This window comes from Tamandua tetradactyla, chromosome 4, assembly GCF_023851605.1.
Source record: "Tamandua tetradactyla isolate mTamTet1 chromosome 4, mTamTet1.pri, whole genome shotgun sequence".
Lineage (NCBI taxonomy): Eukaryota > Metazoa > Chordata > Mammalia > Pilosa > Myrmecophagidae > Tamandua > Tamandua tetradactyla.
Window position 1 is genome coordinate 112,473,184 of NC_135330.1, and position 18,843 is coordinate 112,492,026.

General features: G+C 40.0%; 1 protein-coding gene across 1 annotated transcript in view; it reads left to right on the forward strand.

Annotated features, from left to right (window-relative positions):
- Positions 1 to 18,625, forward strand: part of LCP1 (lymphocyte cytosolic protein 1) — a 51,068-nt gene extending 32,443 nt beyond the window's left edge. The window contains exons 11-16 of the mRNA XM_077158264.1: positions 1,844 to 1,922; positions 2,762 to 2,876; positions 3,596 to 3,729; positions 12,181 to 12,304; positions 14,899 to 15,023; positions 17,224 to 18,625. Coding sequence (XP_077014379.1) covers positions 1,844 to 1,922; positions 2,762 to 2,876; positions 3,596 to 3,729; positions 12,181 to 12,304; positions 14,899 to 15,023; positions 17,224 to 17,356 — 710 coding nt within the window. The 3' untranslated portion in view covers positions 17,357 to 18,625. The remainder of the gene's footprint in view (positions 1 to 1,843; positions 1,923 to 2,761; positions 2,877 to 3,595; positions 3,730 to 12,180; positions 12,305 to 14,898; positions 15,024 to 17,223) is intronic.
- Positions 18,626 to 18,843: the final 218 nt, after the last annotated feature.

Here is an 18,843-nt window from a genome sequence, read left to right on the forward strand (position 1 = left end):
TTAATTATCAGATGAAGTACATCTTGTGTTTCAAAAACTTAAGTTATGTACTTAATGAACTGAGGGTTAGTTCTGGAGGCAAAAAATTGCAGTCACGCAGCATCAAGGAGTGATATTTAACTTACACAACAGCAGATGTTTACTTTTGGCTTGGTTTTGCTTGTTTGGCTGGGATTATGGGGTCACAGAATGGTATATTTTGAGGCAAATCCCTGACAACTGTACGTTTAGAGTTAATGTCCTAAGACTGGCAAAAAAAGAAAAAAGAAAAAAACCCATATAGTTTTTAGACAGGTTCTAAAGGTAAAAGTGCCAAAGATGTTTATTTTTCTTTATTTCTTTCCTCATAAGCTAGTCCCAATGTTGAGATAGAAAAATAAATATAAAATTAATGTAAAATTACATCATCAAAACAAGGAAAGCCAGATTTCAAGTAGGTTTGATCCTTTTCCAGCGATGCTTTACATTAGCTGGAAATGCAAATCAATTTGTATTCCAACACTGCTGCATTTGTATCATTTGATGAATCACGATCAGGGATACGTGTATTTCGTTAACTCCCAAGTCTGTATATCAAGCCCTCTAATCACCAATTTCCAGCTGCCTCTAGGCCAGCTCCATTTGGGGACTTCACTATCAATTGAAGTCAATATACACAGGATGGAATTAGTCGTTCCTCTTCTAGTTGCTTTTTCCTGCCAACCCTTCCCCCACTCCCATCCCAAGAGCTCTCCTTCAGAAATTCTTCATTTCCATTCATCGTACTATTTTTGGGGGGTCAGTCATCAAAATTCTAGACCTTGCATTCCATTTTGATTTCTTTGTCTAGTTCACCCTCATACCTAGTAAATCAGCAAATATTAAAAATTTTTCCTTCAGAATGTCTGTTAGATGACTGTTTTTCCCTTTCCGTGTCTCTGAACTCATTATCTCATAGAGTTATTCAGTATTTCAATTATTTCAATAGGTCTTAGGGGCCTTATCCTCCATCCATCAAACCTTGAGTGCGCCCCACGTCCCAGTGCCAAACCCTCTCCCTCTGCATATTTAATTTAAATTCATACCACCTTCCAATAATTATGCATGCTGCTGCCAGGCACATCGCAATGCCACTTTCATTATGTCTGCTCCCTGCTGGAGAATTTATTATCGTAATTTAAAAATCCTATAATGACTGGCATTGTATAATATACGTAATTCAAAACCTGCCACTGGTATTCCAAGCTCCCGGATTCTGTTTCTAGCTCTAGGCAGCCTTATCTCTGTGTGCTGTGCACCATATATCCCTGACAAATCAGTACCTGGTGTTCTTAATAGAGACATTGCTTATCGCTTCTTTTGTGTTCAAATTTACACTATCTCCTGCTCCCAGTACTGACCATCCTCTCCTCTTCCTTCTTTGCTATCCAGATTTTATTATCCTTTTAAGGTGAACCTCAAATCCTACTCCTTCCAAATTTAGCTCGTACTATTTTCTCCACTGGCTCCACTCAAATAGCAAAACACATCTGCATCACATGTTAGCTTTCTGGTTATTGTGATCTTAAAGAGTTTCATGCATAAAATTCTACATCTTCCAGAAAGAATGTAAGTCTTTGAGGACAACTTTGAAGGGTTTCCTACACTGGATTTGGGGAATAGGCGCTATACAAATGTTACTGAATCAAAGTGAAAAACCATTAGCACGGAATAGCAACCCTTATCCAAATACAATAGGGTTCTTTTTTAATTTACCTTTTTATTTTTGCTCTATTTTCAGTTTTTATGACAATTTCTGAATTTAAGCTTTGATCATTAAAAGAAAAAGGCATGTTTTCAAAAAGGCATGTTTTCATTAATCTAGGTGAGACGAGAGAAGAACGGACATTTAGGAATTGGATGAACTCATTGGGCGTTAACCCTCGAGTCAATCATTTGTACAGGTAAGAATTTTGGCAACTCATCCTTAATGTGAGACAGAGAGTTCTTGAAAGATTCACAGAGTTTTAATATCACTATGATGTGCAATTCTCCACACAAAATGCGTTTACCTTGATGAAAAAGAAAACCAGTGCCAAGTTGAACTACAGTTACTGGATGTTCAGCTGAGAAACTCACTTTCATACACTAACCCCACCGTATATTTGATACAAAATCATACCTCAGCGAAAGGACATGTTTACCGTGTGGTGAAAGCCTATGGTTTGCTCACAAGTAACCAAACCAATAACTGTTAAGGTTGTGCTTGTTAAGTGTCTCTTATGCCATTGGTTATATTTCTCTCCCTGGAAGCAGCATGTTTTGGTTGAAGGGTTATTGTCACAGCTGGGGAAACCTTGAGTGGGTTTCTCAACATCTCTGAGTCATTGTTTCTTCACCTCTAAAGATGGGGCTACTAATCTCAACTTTGCATTAGAAAGAATGAAGTTAGGAGACAGACTGCAACATGAGTGAAATAAGCGAGGCACTTATACTGTATCATTTAGAAGAGATGACTAGAAATAGCAAGAAACAAAAAGGTAGAAAGTAGATTAATGGTTACCAGGAGATGGGATGAGAGGGGGAGTAGCAAGTGTTTGTTTAGAAAAAAAAAACAAACGGGGGGGTGAATTTTATGTAATGTGAATTATATCGCAATAAAGATATTTAAAAAAAAAAGGAGGCCCACATTGCGGTTATTCTGAATGTTCCTTGAGCTAATATGTAAGGAAGTGTCTAACCCTTAGTAAGCCCTTAATGAATGTTCGATATCTGAGAATTCTTTTGTTTTGCTTTTGTTCAGTGACTTATCAGATGCCCTGGTGATCTTCCAGCTCTATGAAAAGATTAAAGTCCCTGTTGACTGGAACAGAGTAAACAAACCACCGTACCCGAAACTGGGGGGCAATATGAAGAAGGTAAACAGTGACTGTCTTGGTGTTCCAGTAGGCACGTGAAGTTATAAGCCTGCAAGAGCACTATGTGAAGACTCTCTCCCTTTTCACTTAGATAAGTAGTATTTCTCCAAGGACTAAGTTTATTGTACAGCAGTCAGACACCTGAATAGTTTCATGCAAGCAAATCCATTATTTCAGCTATTACCTATTTTAAATTCTATGTTGCTTGTCCTTAAACGTTATGATGTAAAAATTCCAAGGCAATTAGAGCAAGCAGAGGTACAGTGAATCTCCATGTCATTTTCCACGAATTCAGCCATTTTTAGGAATAGTATGGACAATTAATAGAGGATGGTTCTCTGTGTTGTGTGATTCAGTCATGCAAATGTTTATAATGATAGATTCATGTTGTTTTGCACTCAGAGTATAATATAATACTTTTGGCTGAAGGAAGGGGTCATTTAAGAAAAGATGGGAAATTTTAGACCTAATTTAAAATCCTATAATTGGGTGCATGGGTGATCCAGTGGTAGAATGCTCGCCTTCCACGTGGGAGACCCAGGTGCACCCACCCATCCCAAAAAATCCTGGAGTTGCAGAACAAGGAGAGACTTGAGAGAGCATCCAGTCTTATCATATATATTTCTTTTGTGTCTTTATTTTTACTCTCTTATTTTACATGGTATCTATCACAACAGAGATGATGTCATTAAATTTTTTTCTTTCCTGCTTACTAACAGCTTGAGAATTGTAACTATGCAGTGGAATTGGGGAAGAACCAAGCTAAGTTTTCCCTGGTTGGCATTGGTGGACAAGATCTCAATGAAGGAAACCGGACTCTCACATTGGCCTTGGTTTGGCAGCTAATGAGAAGGTAGTACAAGTCATATGAAAGACTTTTTATCAAGCAGTTTATTAATGTAGAAAAATGCTAGCAAATTTTCAGGAATGCAATTAAATCCAGTAAAACTAGTTTTTAAGCCAAACTTCACAACTAAAAGAGTAGATGCTTTACCTGCTTTTTTTCCCTTTTGATTCTATCAGTTTGTTTTACATGCATTCTGAAACTCTGTTATTGAATTTGTAAGCATTTTAGATTGTTATGTCCTCTCAATGAATTATCCCTTTATCGTTATGGAATGACCCTCTTTATTTCTGGTAATAGTTTTTTTTCTGAAATTTACCTTGTCTGATTTTATCATGGCCATTTTTCATTAGTATAAGCATGGCATATCTATTCTTTTACTTTTAGCTAATTTGTATCAATAACAGACAGTTGTCTTTTTAAAGAAATTTTTTAAATAAGTTAAAGTGTATGCTGGATTTATCCACACTTCTGGTATTTTTCATTCCTTTGTATGGATCCAGATTTCCATCTGGTATCATTTTCCTTCTACCTGAACTGTTTCTAGTAGTGCAGCCCTGCCAGTAGTGAACTCTTTCAGCTTTTCTGCATCTAAAAATTCTTTATTTCATTTTCATTTTTGAAAGTTATTCTCTTTGGGTATAGAGTTCTAGGTTGATAGTTTTTTCTTTCAGTACTTTAAAGTTATTGTCCACTGTCTTTATCTGCTTTTAAGATTTTTCTCTTTATCACTGGTTTTAAGCAATGTATTTCTCATCCTTGAGATTGGAGTTATAAATTGATTATGTTCATCAAATTTGGAAAATTTTTGGCCATTATTTCTTCAAATGTGTCCTCTGTCCTCCCCTAACCTTTTTTCTCAGAGATCAGTTACATGAATGTCAAGTCATTTTCTGAAGCTGTCCGAGATGCACTGATGCTCTATTCATTTTTTCCCCTCTTTTTTCTCTCTGTTTCATTTTGTGTCATTTCTATTTATAATCATGTTCACTAATCTTCCATTAGTCTCATCCAGTGTGTGAGTGTGTGTGTGTGTATTTTAATCTCAGATATTACAATTTTCATGTCTAGAAATTTGAATTCTTTATATTTCCATTATCTATTATTTCCTCCAGCTTATTGAACATATAGAATATAGTTATCAAAATGGTTATTTCTAGGTATATTTCTATTAATTGATTTTTCTTCTTATTATGGGTCATATTTTTCTGCTTCTTTGCATGTATGCTAATTTTTATTGCATAACAGACAATGGAAATTTTACCTAGCTGGATACTGGAAATTTTTGTATTTCTTTAAATATTCCTGAATTTTGTCCTGGGATGCAGTTAAATTGTTTAAATACAGTTGGACCTTTTGAGGCTTGTTTTTAAAACCTTTTTTTTTTTTTTGCATGGGTAGGCACTGAGAAGTGAACCCAGGTCTCTGGCATGGCATGCAGGAACTCTGCCTGCTGAGTCACCATGGCCTGCCCTTTTAAAACATTTTTTATTTTGAAATATAACATATATACAAGAAAACAATAAATTTCATAGTATGTTGTAACAAGTAGTTACAGAACAGATTTCGGAGTTTGGTATGGGTTACTGTACCACAATTTTAGATTTTTCCTTCTAGCTGCCTAAGACACTAGAGACTGAAAGAAATATCAATATAATGGTTCAGTAGTCATACTTATTTAATCCTGTCTTCTCTGTTATAGCTCCTCATTCTTCTTTGATCCTTCTCCCAATATTTAGGAACATTGTACCCCTAACTTTTTCACATTGGAAAGGGGTATCAATAGTATGGGATAAGGGAATAGAACTAGTTGATGTTCTCGGAGAGGCTGACCTCTCTAGATTTCAGGACTTATCTGGCCTAGGAACCTATCTGGAAGTTGTAGGTTCTGGAAGGTAATCTTAGTGTGTGAAACTTTTATAGAATCTCAGATAGAGCCCTAGGGGTTCTTTAGGTTAACAGGAAAGGTTTTGGTTGGGGTTTGGGAAACCATGGTAATTAGCATTATTTAGCTAAATCTTGCATAAGAGTAGCCTCCAGAATAGCCTCTCAACTATTTGAACTCTCTGAGCCATTGATACCCTATTTTGTTACATTTATTTTCCCCCTTTTGGTCAGGAAGGCATTGCTGATCCCACGGTGCCAGGGCCAGGCTCATCCCTGGGAGTCATGTCCCACATTGCCACAGAGACTTTCACTCCTGGATTTCATGTCCCATGTAGGTGGGTGGGTAGTGATTTTACTTGCAGAGTTGGGCTTAGAGAGAGAAGCCACATCTGAGCAATAAAAGGGGTCTTCTGGCAGCAACTCTTAGGCATAACTGTAGGTAGGCTTAGCTTCTCTGCTACAGAAATAAGCTTCACAAAAGTAAGCCTCAAAATCAAGGGCTTGGCCTATTGACTTGGGAATCCCTAAAATTTTAGACAGTATCATGGGTTTCCCTAGTGGTAAAGCTTAATAGTTCATATTTGTCCTCCCATTCCTCAAGGGACTTTGCCAGTACTTTGTAATTAACTGTTTAATATACTCTGGGATGTATCTGGATATTACTGTAAGCCATACAGAATTACAAGCCTCCATTTCCATTCTGGGCTTCACTAGTTTGGGTTGTTTAAATGAGCTATCCAGACAGGTTAAATTAGATTATGTGCTACAAAAAATTTAGGTTTTGGACAAAATAAACCTCTCTTCCTTTAGTCTCCTACAGTAGGTGAAGTTTTAAAATACAGACAATGACCTTCCTACCCCTGTATTCAGATTCACCTTAGTCCCGACCTGATTGGTTTTGTTATTATCTCTAATTGAAGCCTCTCTCTTTTTCAGTTTCTTTAACCGTTGTTTTATGTAGCAATACTGACTTTCAGAGCTGCATAATTGAAGCTTGTTTTTAAGCTTAATCAGTCTAAAGCATATTTTGCTTCTCACTAATGAGATAATACTTTTCTGAGTACTTTACCTAAAGCACCATTTCCACTCTTATTGGTGGGAGCCAAATTACTTCTGGCCCTGCGTGAGCTCCAAGGATTGCTCTGCCTTTTCATTTCTGGCAGTTGTTTGCCAAGCCTCTGGTATTTTCACCACATACATGCACAGATCAGTATTCAGCTGACAACTTGAGGGAACCCTGTGCAGATCTCTGGGACTGTTTTTCCATAAGACTCTCTCCCCTCCATGCAGCTCTCTCCTTTCTGGTATTTTGCCCCACAAATTCTAGCCACCTTAGCTTCCTTGGTTTCTTAACCGTGCCTCCTCAATTCAGGGAGACTTCCATGCTCTGTTTGGGTTTTCCTTCCCTGCCCTGCAGCCTGGAAACTCTCTCCACTTAGTAATCTGGAACAAGCTTAGGAATCACTTTTCCTTCTTTCTGGGGCCACTTTCCTCTGCTTCCTCTTGTCTGGTCTCTGGAAATCGTTGTTTCATATGTTTTATGTAGTTTTTTCGGGGTTTAAGGCAGAAAGGTATATCTGGTTCCTGTTTCTCATCATGGCTAGAAGGAGAAGTGCCTTCTATTTTTTAATAGAAAACTTAAGATAACCTGTTGGAGCTGAATGTAAACTTGATTTATAGGAGAGCTATTGGGTGATATTTGTTAAACTATCATAGAATCTAATGAGATATACACATAGAAAATGAATCGCAGGAAAAGGGGAAAATTTCAGTACAAAATGTGAACCTGGAAAGAATTTCAGATAGCGAAATCTGTAAGTTTAAAACATTTTACTTTTAGATGTTTTTTTTCTCTCCCCCAGTACTGATAGCTCTGACCAGGATATCTTATGTCCCTTAACTAGAGGCTGTGTTAGTGTGACAATTCATTTTTCTACCTGGAAGGAAGCCCCAGAAACCATATGTGATATTATATTGCCTAACAAGGTAATGGCAAAGACCAGGTTTGTAATGTCTTTAGGGACTTTAGCTTTATTCCCAGGGTGTTCTCTGCAGATCCTAAAACTCATGATTGGCCTGCAATGTAATTATGTTCATGTTTCCAGATGATACAGAATAATCAGAAGTAAACACAGCAGATTTCACTACCCAATTCACATTTGCTTTACCAAGGTTAGCGCTCCACCACCCATTTCTAGACTGGGGTCTCTTTCATGATTGAAGGCAGATCATAGGGCTCCCCCAGCACAAAGAAAAACAAAAACCCCAAACCAAAGAAACTTCAGCACTGTCTTCTATCGGTACCGGATGCATAGCAAACTTCACTGAAAGTTCCTCAGGGCTGTTCTCACCAGTATATTTTCAGAAACAATTTATAAATCATTCTTTATTTTCCTTCATGTGTAATTTTTTTTCCACATGTATTTTTCGTTCTTAAAAAATACTTGCATTTTGGTACTGATTGCTTGAAAAAGCAAAGCACAGGAGTCTTCCTGGTCACAACAGTTAAATTGACTTGTGGACTTCGTGTATAAGAGAATCTTTGAAATGTTCTGTTTTAAAGACAAGAAACTCAGGCCAGCTCTGTTTTGAATTTCATAAAATTTGAAAATCCCCTAGTAATATGCTATTGATTCTGGAAGGTTTGTAAAAACATGGCCAAAAATCATACCTGATGCTGGTATATATACATGCATACATATGGCCCACTGCTGGCTCTACCTAGTTCATCGGCCATATTTCTCCTGAATGTTTACTGCACAAGAACTATGCATATAAGAAAGTGGTAGAGAAATACATTCCTCTTGACGGAGAAGAAAAGACTGATAATTTTGTAAATGCCGCAGGATGGGAATTTCTGTTGTTGTTCTGCATGTCACACATTAGCAGATCTATTAAATTTACAGCCAGTTCTAGTTGGAATTTATTCCAGTGGATTGCACAGATGTGCTAAAATGGTCATTTATCTGGACAGTAAATGGCATGTCATTTTTTCCCCCTAAGAACAATTGAGAGATTGTTTAGGCCCCCCCTTTTCCCTTCCGTAGTCTGGAATCTGTTCTCAGATAAGAAAGCTGGCAAATAGTTTATATAAATTTGGAGGTAAAAACCAGAAACAAGTAAGCTGCCAGCAAACAAGAGTGATAAAATCAAGCAAATGAACAAAGAGTCTGAGGCAGTCAAATGAGTGAACTCTCCCAGAATAAAATGAACTTGCGGTTGCCGAGATTAGAACAGGTCTCTCTGCACCGAATGTTAAATAAATAAAACAAGTGTGGGGAGGCAGGAAAGCAAGCAAGCAGTCATCATTTCCCCTGTAGCACACACACTCACACCTCAGCAATCCTGTCCTGTTGAATGAGGAACTGGTTCAAACCGGCGCTCCTAATGATGTTTCACGTAGACAGAGGCGTTTTAACACACTGCATTTTGCAAATACCAGTGATATGGGGATTCCATCTGCAAAGTTTCACTTAATAACCTGGTTGCCCCAAAATATGTTTGATGATTTGCAGCCATTATTGCAAAACGGAAATTCTAGATAGACACAGGCCAGATTAATTTTCACTTTAAAATTTGAATCTACATTTAGATAAAGTCATGGCCTCGTGGTCTTAGAGTTGAGGCTCCGGCATATTTCCCTTTACTTTTACCATTGTACTTCCAAGTGGGGCATCTTCTTCCATTTTAAAACCCTGCCTCTCCCTGGAGGTGGCGGAAAGTCTCCGTTATGTGCATCAGAACTCTGTGCTCCACCCTAGAGGCTGGTCTGATGCTTGTCTGCACCAGACTGCAGGAAGCCCCCTCCACAATTTTCTGCATCTCTGCAAGGTTCGCTGTTCCTCGGTCGCTCTTTTGTTTTCATGGTTAGATATGGGTATCAAGGTGAGCCTCTCCTCTGCACCACTTCTCAAGCTCGAGAGGTGGGTGGAAAGCTCTGCTTCTGGTCCCTTCAAGAGAGGCAACCAAGCAGGGCTGCAACTCCAGACAGAGGAGGTGAGAATGCAATCCTGGGATTCGTGAAGCTGCTAAGAGATTAAAATTAGTTTGTTTTATCATATTTCTATATCGACATGACCTAATGAAGCAAGCCCTATCCAGCCATTTCTTTTTTTTTTTTAATTCACATAACATAATCATCCAAAGTATACAATCAGTGGCTCATAATATTATCATATAGTTGTGCATTCATCACCACAGTCAATTTTAGAACATCTTCATTACTCAAAAAAATAAAAATAAAAAAGAACACTCAAGCATTCTATGCCCATTATCTCCCCCCATTATTTATTTATTTATTGTATGTCTTTCTTTTCTTACTCATCTGCCCATAAAGGGAGTATCGGTCTCAAGGTTTTCACAATCACACAGTCACACTATAAAAGCTGCATAGTTATGCAATCATCACCAAGAATCAAGGCTACTGGATTACAGTTCAACGGTTTCAGGTACTTCTAGTTATTCTCATATACTAGACATACAGTAGACACTAAAAAAGGGATACCTGTATAATACATAAGAATAACCTCCAGAATGACCCCTCGATTCTATTTGAAATCCCTAACCAACCATTTCTTAATGAGAAGCTCATTAGGCAGACATTCTTAAATGTTTCAGTAAATGCTAATAAATTCATGCATATGCTAACTATCAGGAAACAAGAAGCCATTTATGTCACACACACTGTCTTTTTTATCAACAGCTCGAAAACTAGATGTCTTCCAAACTCGGAGGATTTTGAAAATCTATGCGAGAGTTATCCCGTTTGTGATCATTATTCTTCAGGCTTTTCTGGGCTAAGAAATGAGCATTTGCTGGGTTCAGACTAAGCTTTGCCCATCTTCACCATCGCCAGATCATTTTATGGTTTCCTTTCCCCGGACAAAGGCGCTCTTTCCGTTTATTTCACCCCCCCCCCCCACCCCCACCCCACCCCCACTTCCACTGTCCTCTGATTTACTAGATGCCTGATATGCCCTGGGTGCTCTGCTGACCCTGGAAACTCAGTGATGGACTCTGTGGGTGGGGGTAGGGGATGGTGGACAGACAGAGACGTGTGTATCAGCCATATCAAAAGCTCTGGCAGACAGGCTGGAACCAAGCCTGGTGATAATGATTCAGTGGGAAAAGTGATATATGTGCCAGTCTTGTTCAGAGGACCAGAAATTCAGCTTGAGGGGAAGGCAGCGTCCCGGAGGCAGGATCGCAGGTGCCAGTGGGCAGGCGTGGTGCGGCGCTGGCCCTGCGCGGTTGAAGCGAGCAGATGCCACGCGTGGGGAGCGCGGCGGGCCGAAGGCTGGGGGTCGAGGAAATCTGAGCTGCGCTTGCAGAGACCCCCAAGTCAGAAGCGTGAGGAACCTCGTGTGCCTTGCAAAGGATTTGGACCTGTATTCTTTGGGCCTTGAGAATCATTTTTAAAATGGCATGACCAGCCCTATACTTAAGAAAAAGTTAATTCTGGGACTCCTAACGGGGAGGAGAGGCAGAAGGCAAAGGGGGCCAGTGGATTTGAGGGGGATCTGCGGGGTATAATTGAGGGGATTCTGCTGCTAGTTTGATAAATATGAGCTTTAGATAAAGAAACGTTTCCTCCCATCTACAATGAAGGAAAGTTGTTTTAGCCTAGAGGAAGCAAGGCATTGCTCCGATTTCAGGGATTCAACTTGAAAACCACGTGGAAAATCGTGGGAGAATTGTGCTTTCCATAGATGCAGCAAACGAAGGAAGACACCCAGTGGATTAGCTAAGCAAAATCCTGGGACACCCAAGTCCCAGAGAGAATGCATTTGGATAGGTGGGTCCAGGCAGGATTCAACTGCAGAATATTTGAGTCTCAGTTGGAAAAATTGGCTCTGTAATCCTACCTAGCCTTGAAAGGCTTTCCTGTGTAATTTGATCTCTCCTGCAAACCTGAACCAGAAAATCAGCAAACCTTGGTCCCCAGCTGCTTGGTTTGCTTTCTGGCATTTCCCCTCTCAGAATGAAGTAGTTTAAGGGAGTGGTGATTCTTCTCTGCTCCATGAAGTCTTCAGAACTTGAAACCTCTTCTTAATAAGTGTTTCCTCAGACACTCAATTCTCACAGCAGTTTCTGAGGTGATTCTGACCCTCGGACCAGAAATGACCTTATTCTCATTCTTTTCCTAATATTTCTACCTTTGATATAAAAATAAGCTCCTTTATAGTTTCCTTCCATTATTTTTGGCTACTTGGAATTTTCTGGCATTGAATCGTTCTTTGGTATTTACGGTTCCTTTAAGAAAAATGTCACGGGTTCAAGTTCTTTGTTTTCCTTGCTTTGCTTGTCTTCTCTTCTGTTTTCTCTTCCTGCACAGTGACAGCGCTCAGAAGGTCCTTGCTGTGCATTTCATTAAAGCAATCATGAAGTTACACTGTAAGTTATTCAAAAAAGGAGCTGATATCATTTATGTTCTTTTTTCCCTCAAGTGTAATGGTGTTCAAGCTATCGCCTGTGGTGAACTAAAAAGAGAATAAAATTTCTATCCCAGCTACTTGATGTTACGCTTAATTCTTTGGCAACTTTTCTCCACAAATCATTCTTGATTTTGCCCAGGTACACACTGAACATCCTCGAAGAAATTGGGGGAGGACAGAAGGTCAACGATGACACTATTGTCAACTGGGTGAATACGACATTGAAGGAAGCGGGGAAAACGTCGTCCATCTCCAGTTTCAAGGTAAAAACTCTTAGTCTTTTACTAAGGGCCTCTCACCATTTTGTTTATCTTCATTGTTTTCATTATGTTTTAAAGTGGCCTTCAATGTTGGGTGTTTGCTCCTCCCATTTCGATTTTGTTTGAACAGGCCATTATTGTTTTGATGTTTCTGGACCATTTCACTGACACCTTTCTTGAATCTTATTTTCTTTCATAATAACTAATAATTACAAAACCATCATTGTTATACATCATTTTAAGCATTGTTCTTTCAGAGAAACATGAAATGTGATATTTTTTAAATGTGTACAGGTCCATATTCAGGTTTTTAACATGATAATGGTGAAATATTAAATGCTCTCCCACATAGTCTTTTTTTGGGAAGAAACACTGATGTAATTGTATCCAAATCCCGTTTTTATTAATAACAGTATTATCTTTTATTAAATTTTTTAACTTGTGCTTCGCATATGAGCTAGATTCTTCCACTAGGGACGTGGGTCCTTAATCCATATTATAATGCTTATGCTGTCCTAACTACATTTTTCTAACTTTTAAAGGTCAGGATCTGGTGGGCAGTGGGCGGGGAAACTCCTTCCGAGATGTATTGGCAGGGTTTGTGATGCAGTTCTTTAAGAAATTTATCCCCCAGTTCCAAAACCCAGAGCAAGTTCCACCAATAAGGGCAGAAAATCTGTGTGGGTGAAAGCATCCCATTCCCCCATCCCACCCCATGGAAGCTCACCCCCCAGAGTGGTCCCCTCTGCCCCACCCCCAACTGGCTGTCCAATCTGGGGACCTGAGCAGAGATGGGGGCAGAGGCTGGTGACAGAAGTAAGCAAGTTCTTCCTGAACGAGACTTGGACAGGCAAGGCATAGAAGAGCAGAGGGGCTTCCTGACACAGAATGTGTACACAAGTGTCAAGGACTCCTGGTTCAACTTGTCTCATGGCACCATCACAGATTTGTGAAGTTGGCTTGACTAGTTCCCTCATTTTATAGGCTGGGAAACTGAAGCTCAGGTAACTTCCTGAGGCCATGGCTACTAATTGCCAGTGACTTCCAAAGGGGGAGAGCAGAGTATATTGATAGGTCATTTAACCTATAATAGAAAGTGGCCAGTTAAATAGCCTAAGGAGCTTCTCTTTGCAAACAGCTGAACTTACCAACCTATGACACTGTCCTTTGCCTCTGGGATGTTCTTATGGGGACAGGATTTGGCGAGCTGTGCTGGGGGTCACTTTTCAAACGTGTGACAAATTCTTTGTGATACTCTCTGGTAATTTTCTCCTGCTCTTACACTAAATCATTAGAGAATTAGACAAATAAAAAAAGATCACATGGTATACCAGAGGAAAATGTCAAATTAGCCCCATGTTTCTTTTAAGTGCATGAAAACCCTTAGAAAATGAACACAACCCACTTTTTTTTTTTGGCATGGGGAGGCTCCGGGAATTGAACTCAGGTCTTTGGCACAGCAGGCAAGAATTCTGCCACTGAGCCACCGGTGTACCACCCCACATCTCACTCTTGATGAAACATTTTGGAAATAATCTCAGTTTCCCCCTCTTTTACTTCTACCACCAGTTGCTGGCCAATTCTCTGCCTAACAATGCCTTCACAAGGCTGAAGGCAGAAAGTAGGAATGAAGCTGAAACTCAGATCTTTCCATTTTGCTTCATCTGGGCTCCTTCACCCAAAATTTCTGTTGTTAGTAGAAGCTAAAGCTAATATGAAAATTAGATGATGATTGCATATTCTTGGTAATTTGGTGATAGTTCTTTTATTAACCAAGAGTAAATAAAAACAGACCCATTCTATTTCCAAAATGTAATGTTCTACCTATTGAGAAAACTTGTTGGAAACCTAGCACCCAGCAGGGGTCTTAGGTCCTGTTTCTTGCTCAGAATTTATCTGATTTGAACCCTCAAAATATGAGCTGCTTGGACTTCACCATTCTTGGCCAGTGACATGCAATTGTCTCTTTACCTCTGCATCTCACGGTTCCCCAAGGCTGTGGTCGACTCTTGAGGCAAGAGAGAGGAAAATTATATTAAGAGCCATTGATATAGGCTTTTATGCCTTAGAATTAAGGCCCGGCCTGAGTCACTTAGCTACATCTTAACTGGCAATAATAAGATCTTCAAAAGTTTCTATTTGCAAATAAATTCAGACCCAGAGGAATAAGGATTGAGAATAAGAGCGTGTCTTCATTGGGATGCTCAACTAAACCTACCACAGATTGCTTCTTTTTGAAACTTTCCCTCCCCACACTGTATCACTACATTACCAACAGTTACATTAGGTATATCGCATCTTACCCTCTGTGTTTCTTTCTAGTTGTACTAACTCCCTTCCCTTCACTGTTTGAGAAAGATTCCTTGTCTGTTAGCAGACAATGGATTTGCTTTCTTGGAGAACCTCAGGAAGTTACCAAGCTCCCTACAGAAAGCATTGCTGATTTGTAGCACCATCTGCCTTATTCACTCCATTCTCATACCAGGCTGTATAGGTTTCATATTGAAGAGGAAAGAATCACCCACTTCCCTGAAGCAACTTTGGGACATGTTGGGGGAAAGAGAAAAAAAAAATCCCTTCCCCCTCTCTCTGTGCAGGATCCAAAGATCTGTACCAGCCTACCTGTTCTGGATCTCATTGATGCCATTCGACCAGGTTCCATTAACTATGACCTTTTGAAGACAGAAGACCTGGGTGATGAAGAGAAGCTCAACAACGCTAAGTATGTGAACAAACTTGAGATCTGGCAAGGGAGAACCAAAACAGCAATTGGATAGCTGTAGTTTACTGCTAGAGCCTTTGTGCAAGAAATTTATTGTCATTATTAGTTCCTCTTCCCTTCATAATTTGTTGTAGTCTCATCATCAGTATTTTAGATGTGGTATATTAGCAGTTTAAGGCCCTGGGAATTAGAATTGAGAGTAAAACAAACAAACAAACAAAACTGCAAGAGTATTCTTGCAATTGATAAGCAAGTCGATAGTTTCATAAAAACAATTTCTTAATCATAATCTATAGACTTCCTAACTAAATTTTGTATGTGGCAGGCACCAAATACAAGCACCCCATTTGAGAATATCCATGAATATAAAAATTCAGGGAGATGTTCAAGGCAAGCCTTTCCCAACTGGGGAGCAGCTACCATTTGCTTTCCTATTCAGGTCACCTGTGGAATGATTTCTCTAGAATAAGGGTTGGCCAACCACCATCTACAAGCCAGTTATGACCTGTCACCTGTTTTTGTAAAGAAGTGAGCCATGGAACACAGCCACATCCCCTTGTTTACATTGGTCTATGGCTGCTTTCCCGCTTCAGTGGCAGAGTTGAGTAGTGACCACAAAACCTAAAATATTTGCTACCTGGTCCTTTACAGAGAAATGTTCGGTGTCCCTTGCTCTAGATAGGTACCTTCCTCCAAGCAGGTCAGAAGTTAAGTGACTAGTGGCCAGCAGCCCTTCCCTCTGTCCCCAGCTTGGGAAAGTGGGGAATTGTGTTCTTGATACACTTATGCTTAGCATAGTCTAATGGAAATAATTAAACAACAATTACAATAGAGTGGGATGAGTGCTAGGGATGGGTGTGAAAATAAAATTTTATTTAAAAATAATTAGTCACATACATAGTACAGAGTACTGTGGGGGAGTACAAGAAAGGGGCTGGATCAGTTGGAAATCTCTTTACAGCGAATGACATCCAGGCTGAGATCGAAAGGACAGGTAAGCAGGAGGTAGTCAGGCAAAGGACATAGGAAGAAAATTCCAGGCAGAGAGAAGGGCACACATGAAGACTCACAGATTTGAAAAAGTAAAAAGCATTGAATCCAGATGTTCCAGGCGATGCAATCAGTCCCAAGGCTGTGCAATTATTAAATGGTGCAGCTGAGATCCAGAATTTAACTTCAGAGCCCAGGGTCCTAAGCACTCATGAGACAAACGTACTTAGAGAAATGGGTAAAAAACACTACCCCAAATGCTAAGAATGGTTATATTACTGTGACAAATTGTGCATGAATTTAAAAAACAACAACTATTTTCTAACACTTAAACATGTTCCTTCTATGTTTTGTAATGGAAGAATTAATTTTATTTTAAAATAATTAATAATTAATACAGAGGAAGCTATTGAGAAGTGGACAAGGAAAGAGAATGGTGACTGCTCTTGTTTTTCATTTAATTTGATAAATAAACTAAGAGGTAAAGTCATTCTAGAAAAGCAGGAGGGAGTGATAGGGCCTCAAGTAGATTGGAGAATCTCTGGAGTAACCAGAGATTACAAGATAATAAATGAGGTGAATAAAAGAAAAGCCAGGCAGTAGTGCGAGCATAATTGAGAATAGATTGCAATTAATTATCTTTGTATAATATTATCTGTATATAACTATAAATAGAGCAAAATTTCTGATGCAGCTATAATAATTTTATGTGCAAAAAGTCTCATAAAATTCTGGCTATTCAAGTATTATAGTCACATACATAAGTGCATGTATATGTGGGCAAGGATTGGGTTAGAACAAGGAATGAAGGAATCGATGTGTAAGGTTGAGGTGTTATAGATGCAAATTTCTTTTCTTTCTTGTAAAAAATGTTTCTGTAGTGAAAATACAGTCTGAACATTTTTTCTAGCGCAAATTCTACGAGTTTATGCAGCACAGCCCAAGAAAAGACTTATTGTTGTGGGCATCCAACCTCCCCCTGCCTGGGGTGGACTCTAAGGACAAATAAAATAAATTTGATAACTGTCATGAGGCTAGATTGCAAGTCTGATGAAGTTGGAGGCTTTGTTGAGTTAAGATTTGCCTACAAAAGAAGGAAGCTCTCAGGGACTGGCTCCAGCTGTCCCGGGAGCAACCGTGTCCTGACTGCCACATCTGATCTTCCTTTATTGCTTGGGTCCCCTCATTCTTCATCCTTTCCCCCTTGTAGATATGCCATCTCCATGGCCCGAAAGATTGGCGCGAGAGTGTACGCTCTCCCAGAAGACCTGGTTGAAGTGAACCCCAAGATGGTCATGACGGTGTTTGCGTGCCTCATGGGGAGAGGAATGAAGAGGGTGTGAGCCCGGCAGGCGGGGTCAGATGCAGGCACCGGATGCTCCTGGAAGCTCGGGGAGCTGTCACAAGCCTCTCTCTGTCACCTCTCCCCTCCGCTCTGCCTCCCTTGACTTTGTTCTCCAGCCTTACAGAATGGCACCGTCTTTGGGGCTCACCTCTGCTGGCCACCCTTGTCTCTGGGCCCTTTAGAACATCTGATAAATCAGAATTTATTACGCTGTGGGGGGTCCCAAGAGTAGCCAACAGAATAAGCTTCATCATCAGAGCCTTTGTTCAGAACTGGGGTCTCAAATATCATCATCTTTTCATGCTTCCATCCAGTAAGAGGCTCTCTGTTGTTAACTGTAAGGTTTGGGCTCAGACTAGATCTAACATCTTGAATACTGTGCCATCAAGTATATAGGTTCATCATTTTTGGCCAAAGGTTGACTCCAAAGAGGGTGTAATGAAGCAGCCAACCACCAGAGGGCAGCGTGGGGCTGTAACCAATCCTCTATCCTTTGGGGTGCTGCCTCTTCAATATAGTTAGCCCTGCACCTTAGGTCTAGTTTTTTGTGGTCTGGCTAAATAAATATCTGGTGACATTTGGGAGCAATCCTGCTCTGCTTTCATTTTATCTCTGATTTTAATCTTATTGACTCCTGCCAGGCCATATGATCAGTGTTGACTTTTTTGGTACTTATAGAAAACTTTTGCCATCCCACGCCAGGGGGCCGTATGTGCCAATGAACACCCCTCCCGCCCATCCGTAACCAGATGTCAAGGGCAGAATAAATACACCCTAGATGAGACCTGGCTGAGTTGCTTTCTGAAGAGCTCATTTTCTGAACATCTGGATAATTCCTAAACAAAACTAGAACAGTGAGAATCTGGACAACCCTGATAGATGAAGCAATTCCACGAAATCAACTGAAGGCTAAAAGCCACAGAGCTTTGTGAGCCAACACCAAACCCTGTCTCCCATGGTGAAAGGGCTCATCCGTGAGGTGTCCCCCTTAGCGATGGTATGTAATGGGATTTACCCATTTTTCAAAGCGATGAAAATGCATCCCCCTGGATCTGTTCCTTGGCAGTGGGCCCAGGAAGCCAATGTGTGGCTTCTCTGAGCCCATATTTCTGCTGCATATGCCTGCAAAGTGGCCAGCCTTGCCTTAGTCTGAACTTCAGATGATCCTTCCCCATCTGCTTCCAGGAAAGAAGAATGTAACTGTCTTTGTGAAAAAAATGAAGATGAAATAATGCTTGGGATCTCTCCAAATAAAATGTTCACTGTATTTTGGGTGTCTGTAGGTCTTTCCTTCTGAAGGTTTATTAATTCACCTGCAGGCCATGGTGGAGTATCTATACCACAGAAATTGTCAATCCCTACAAATAAAGGTTTATTTCTAAGGAGAACTGGTTTATCAGCCCACATCACTGCCTCTGTGCCACTCCTCCATCTCCCCTCCTAGCCAGCAACCTCTAGTACTAATTACTTTTGGCTCCTTCCAGT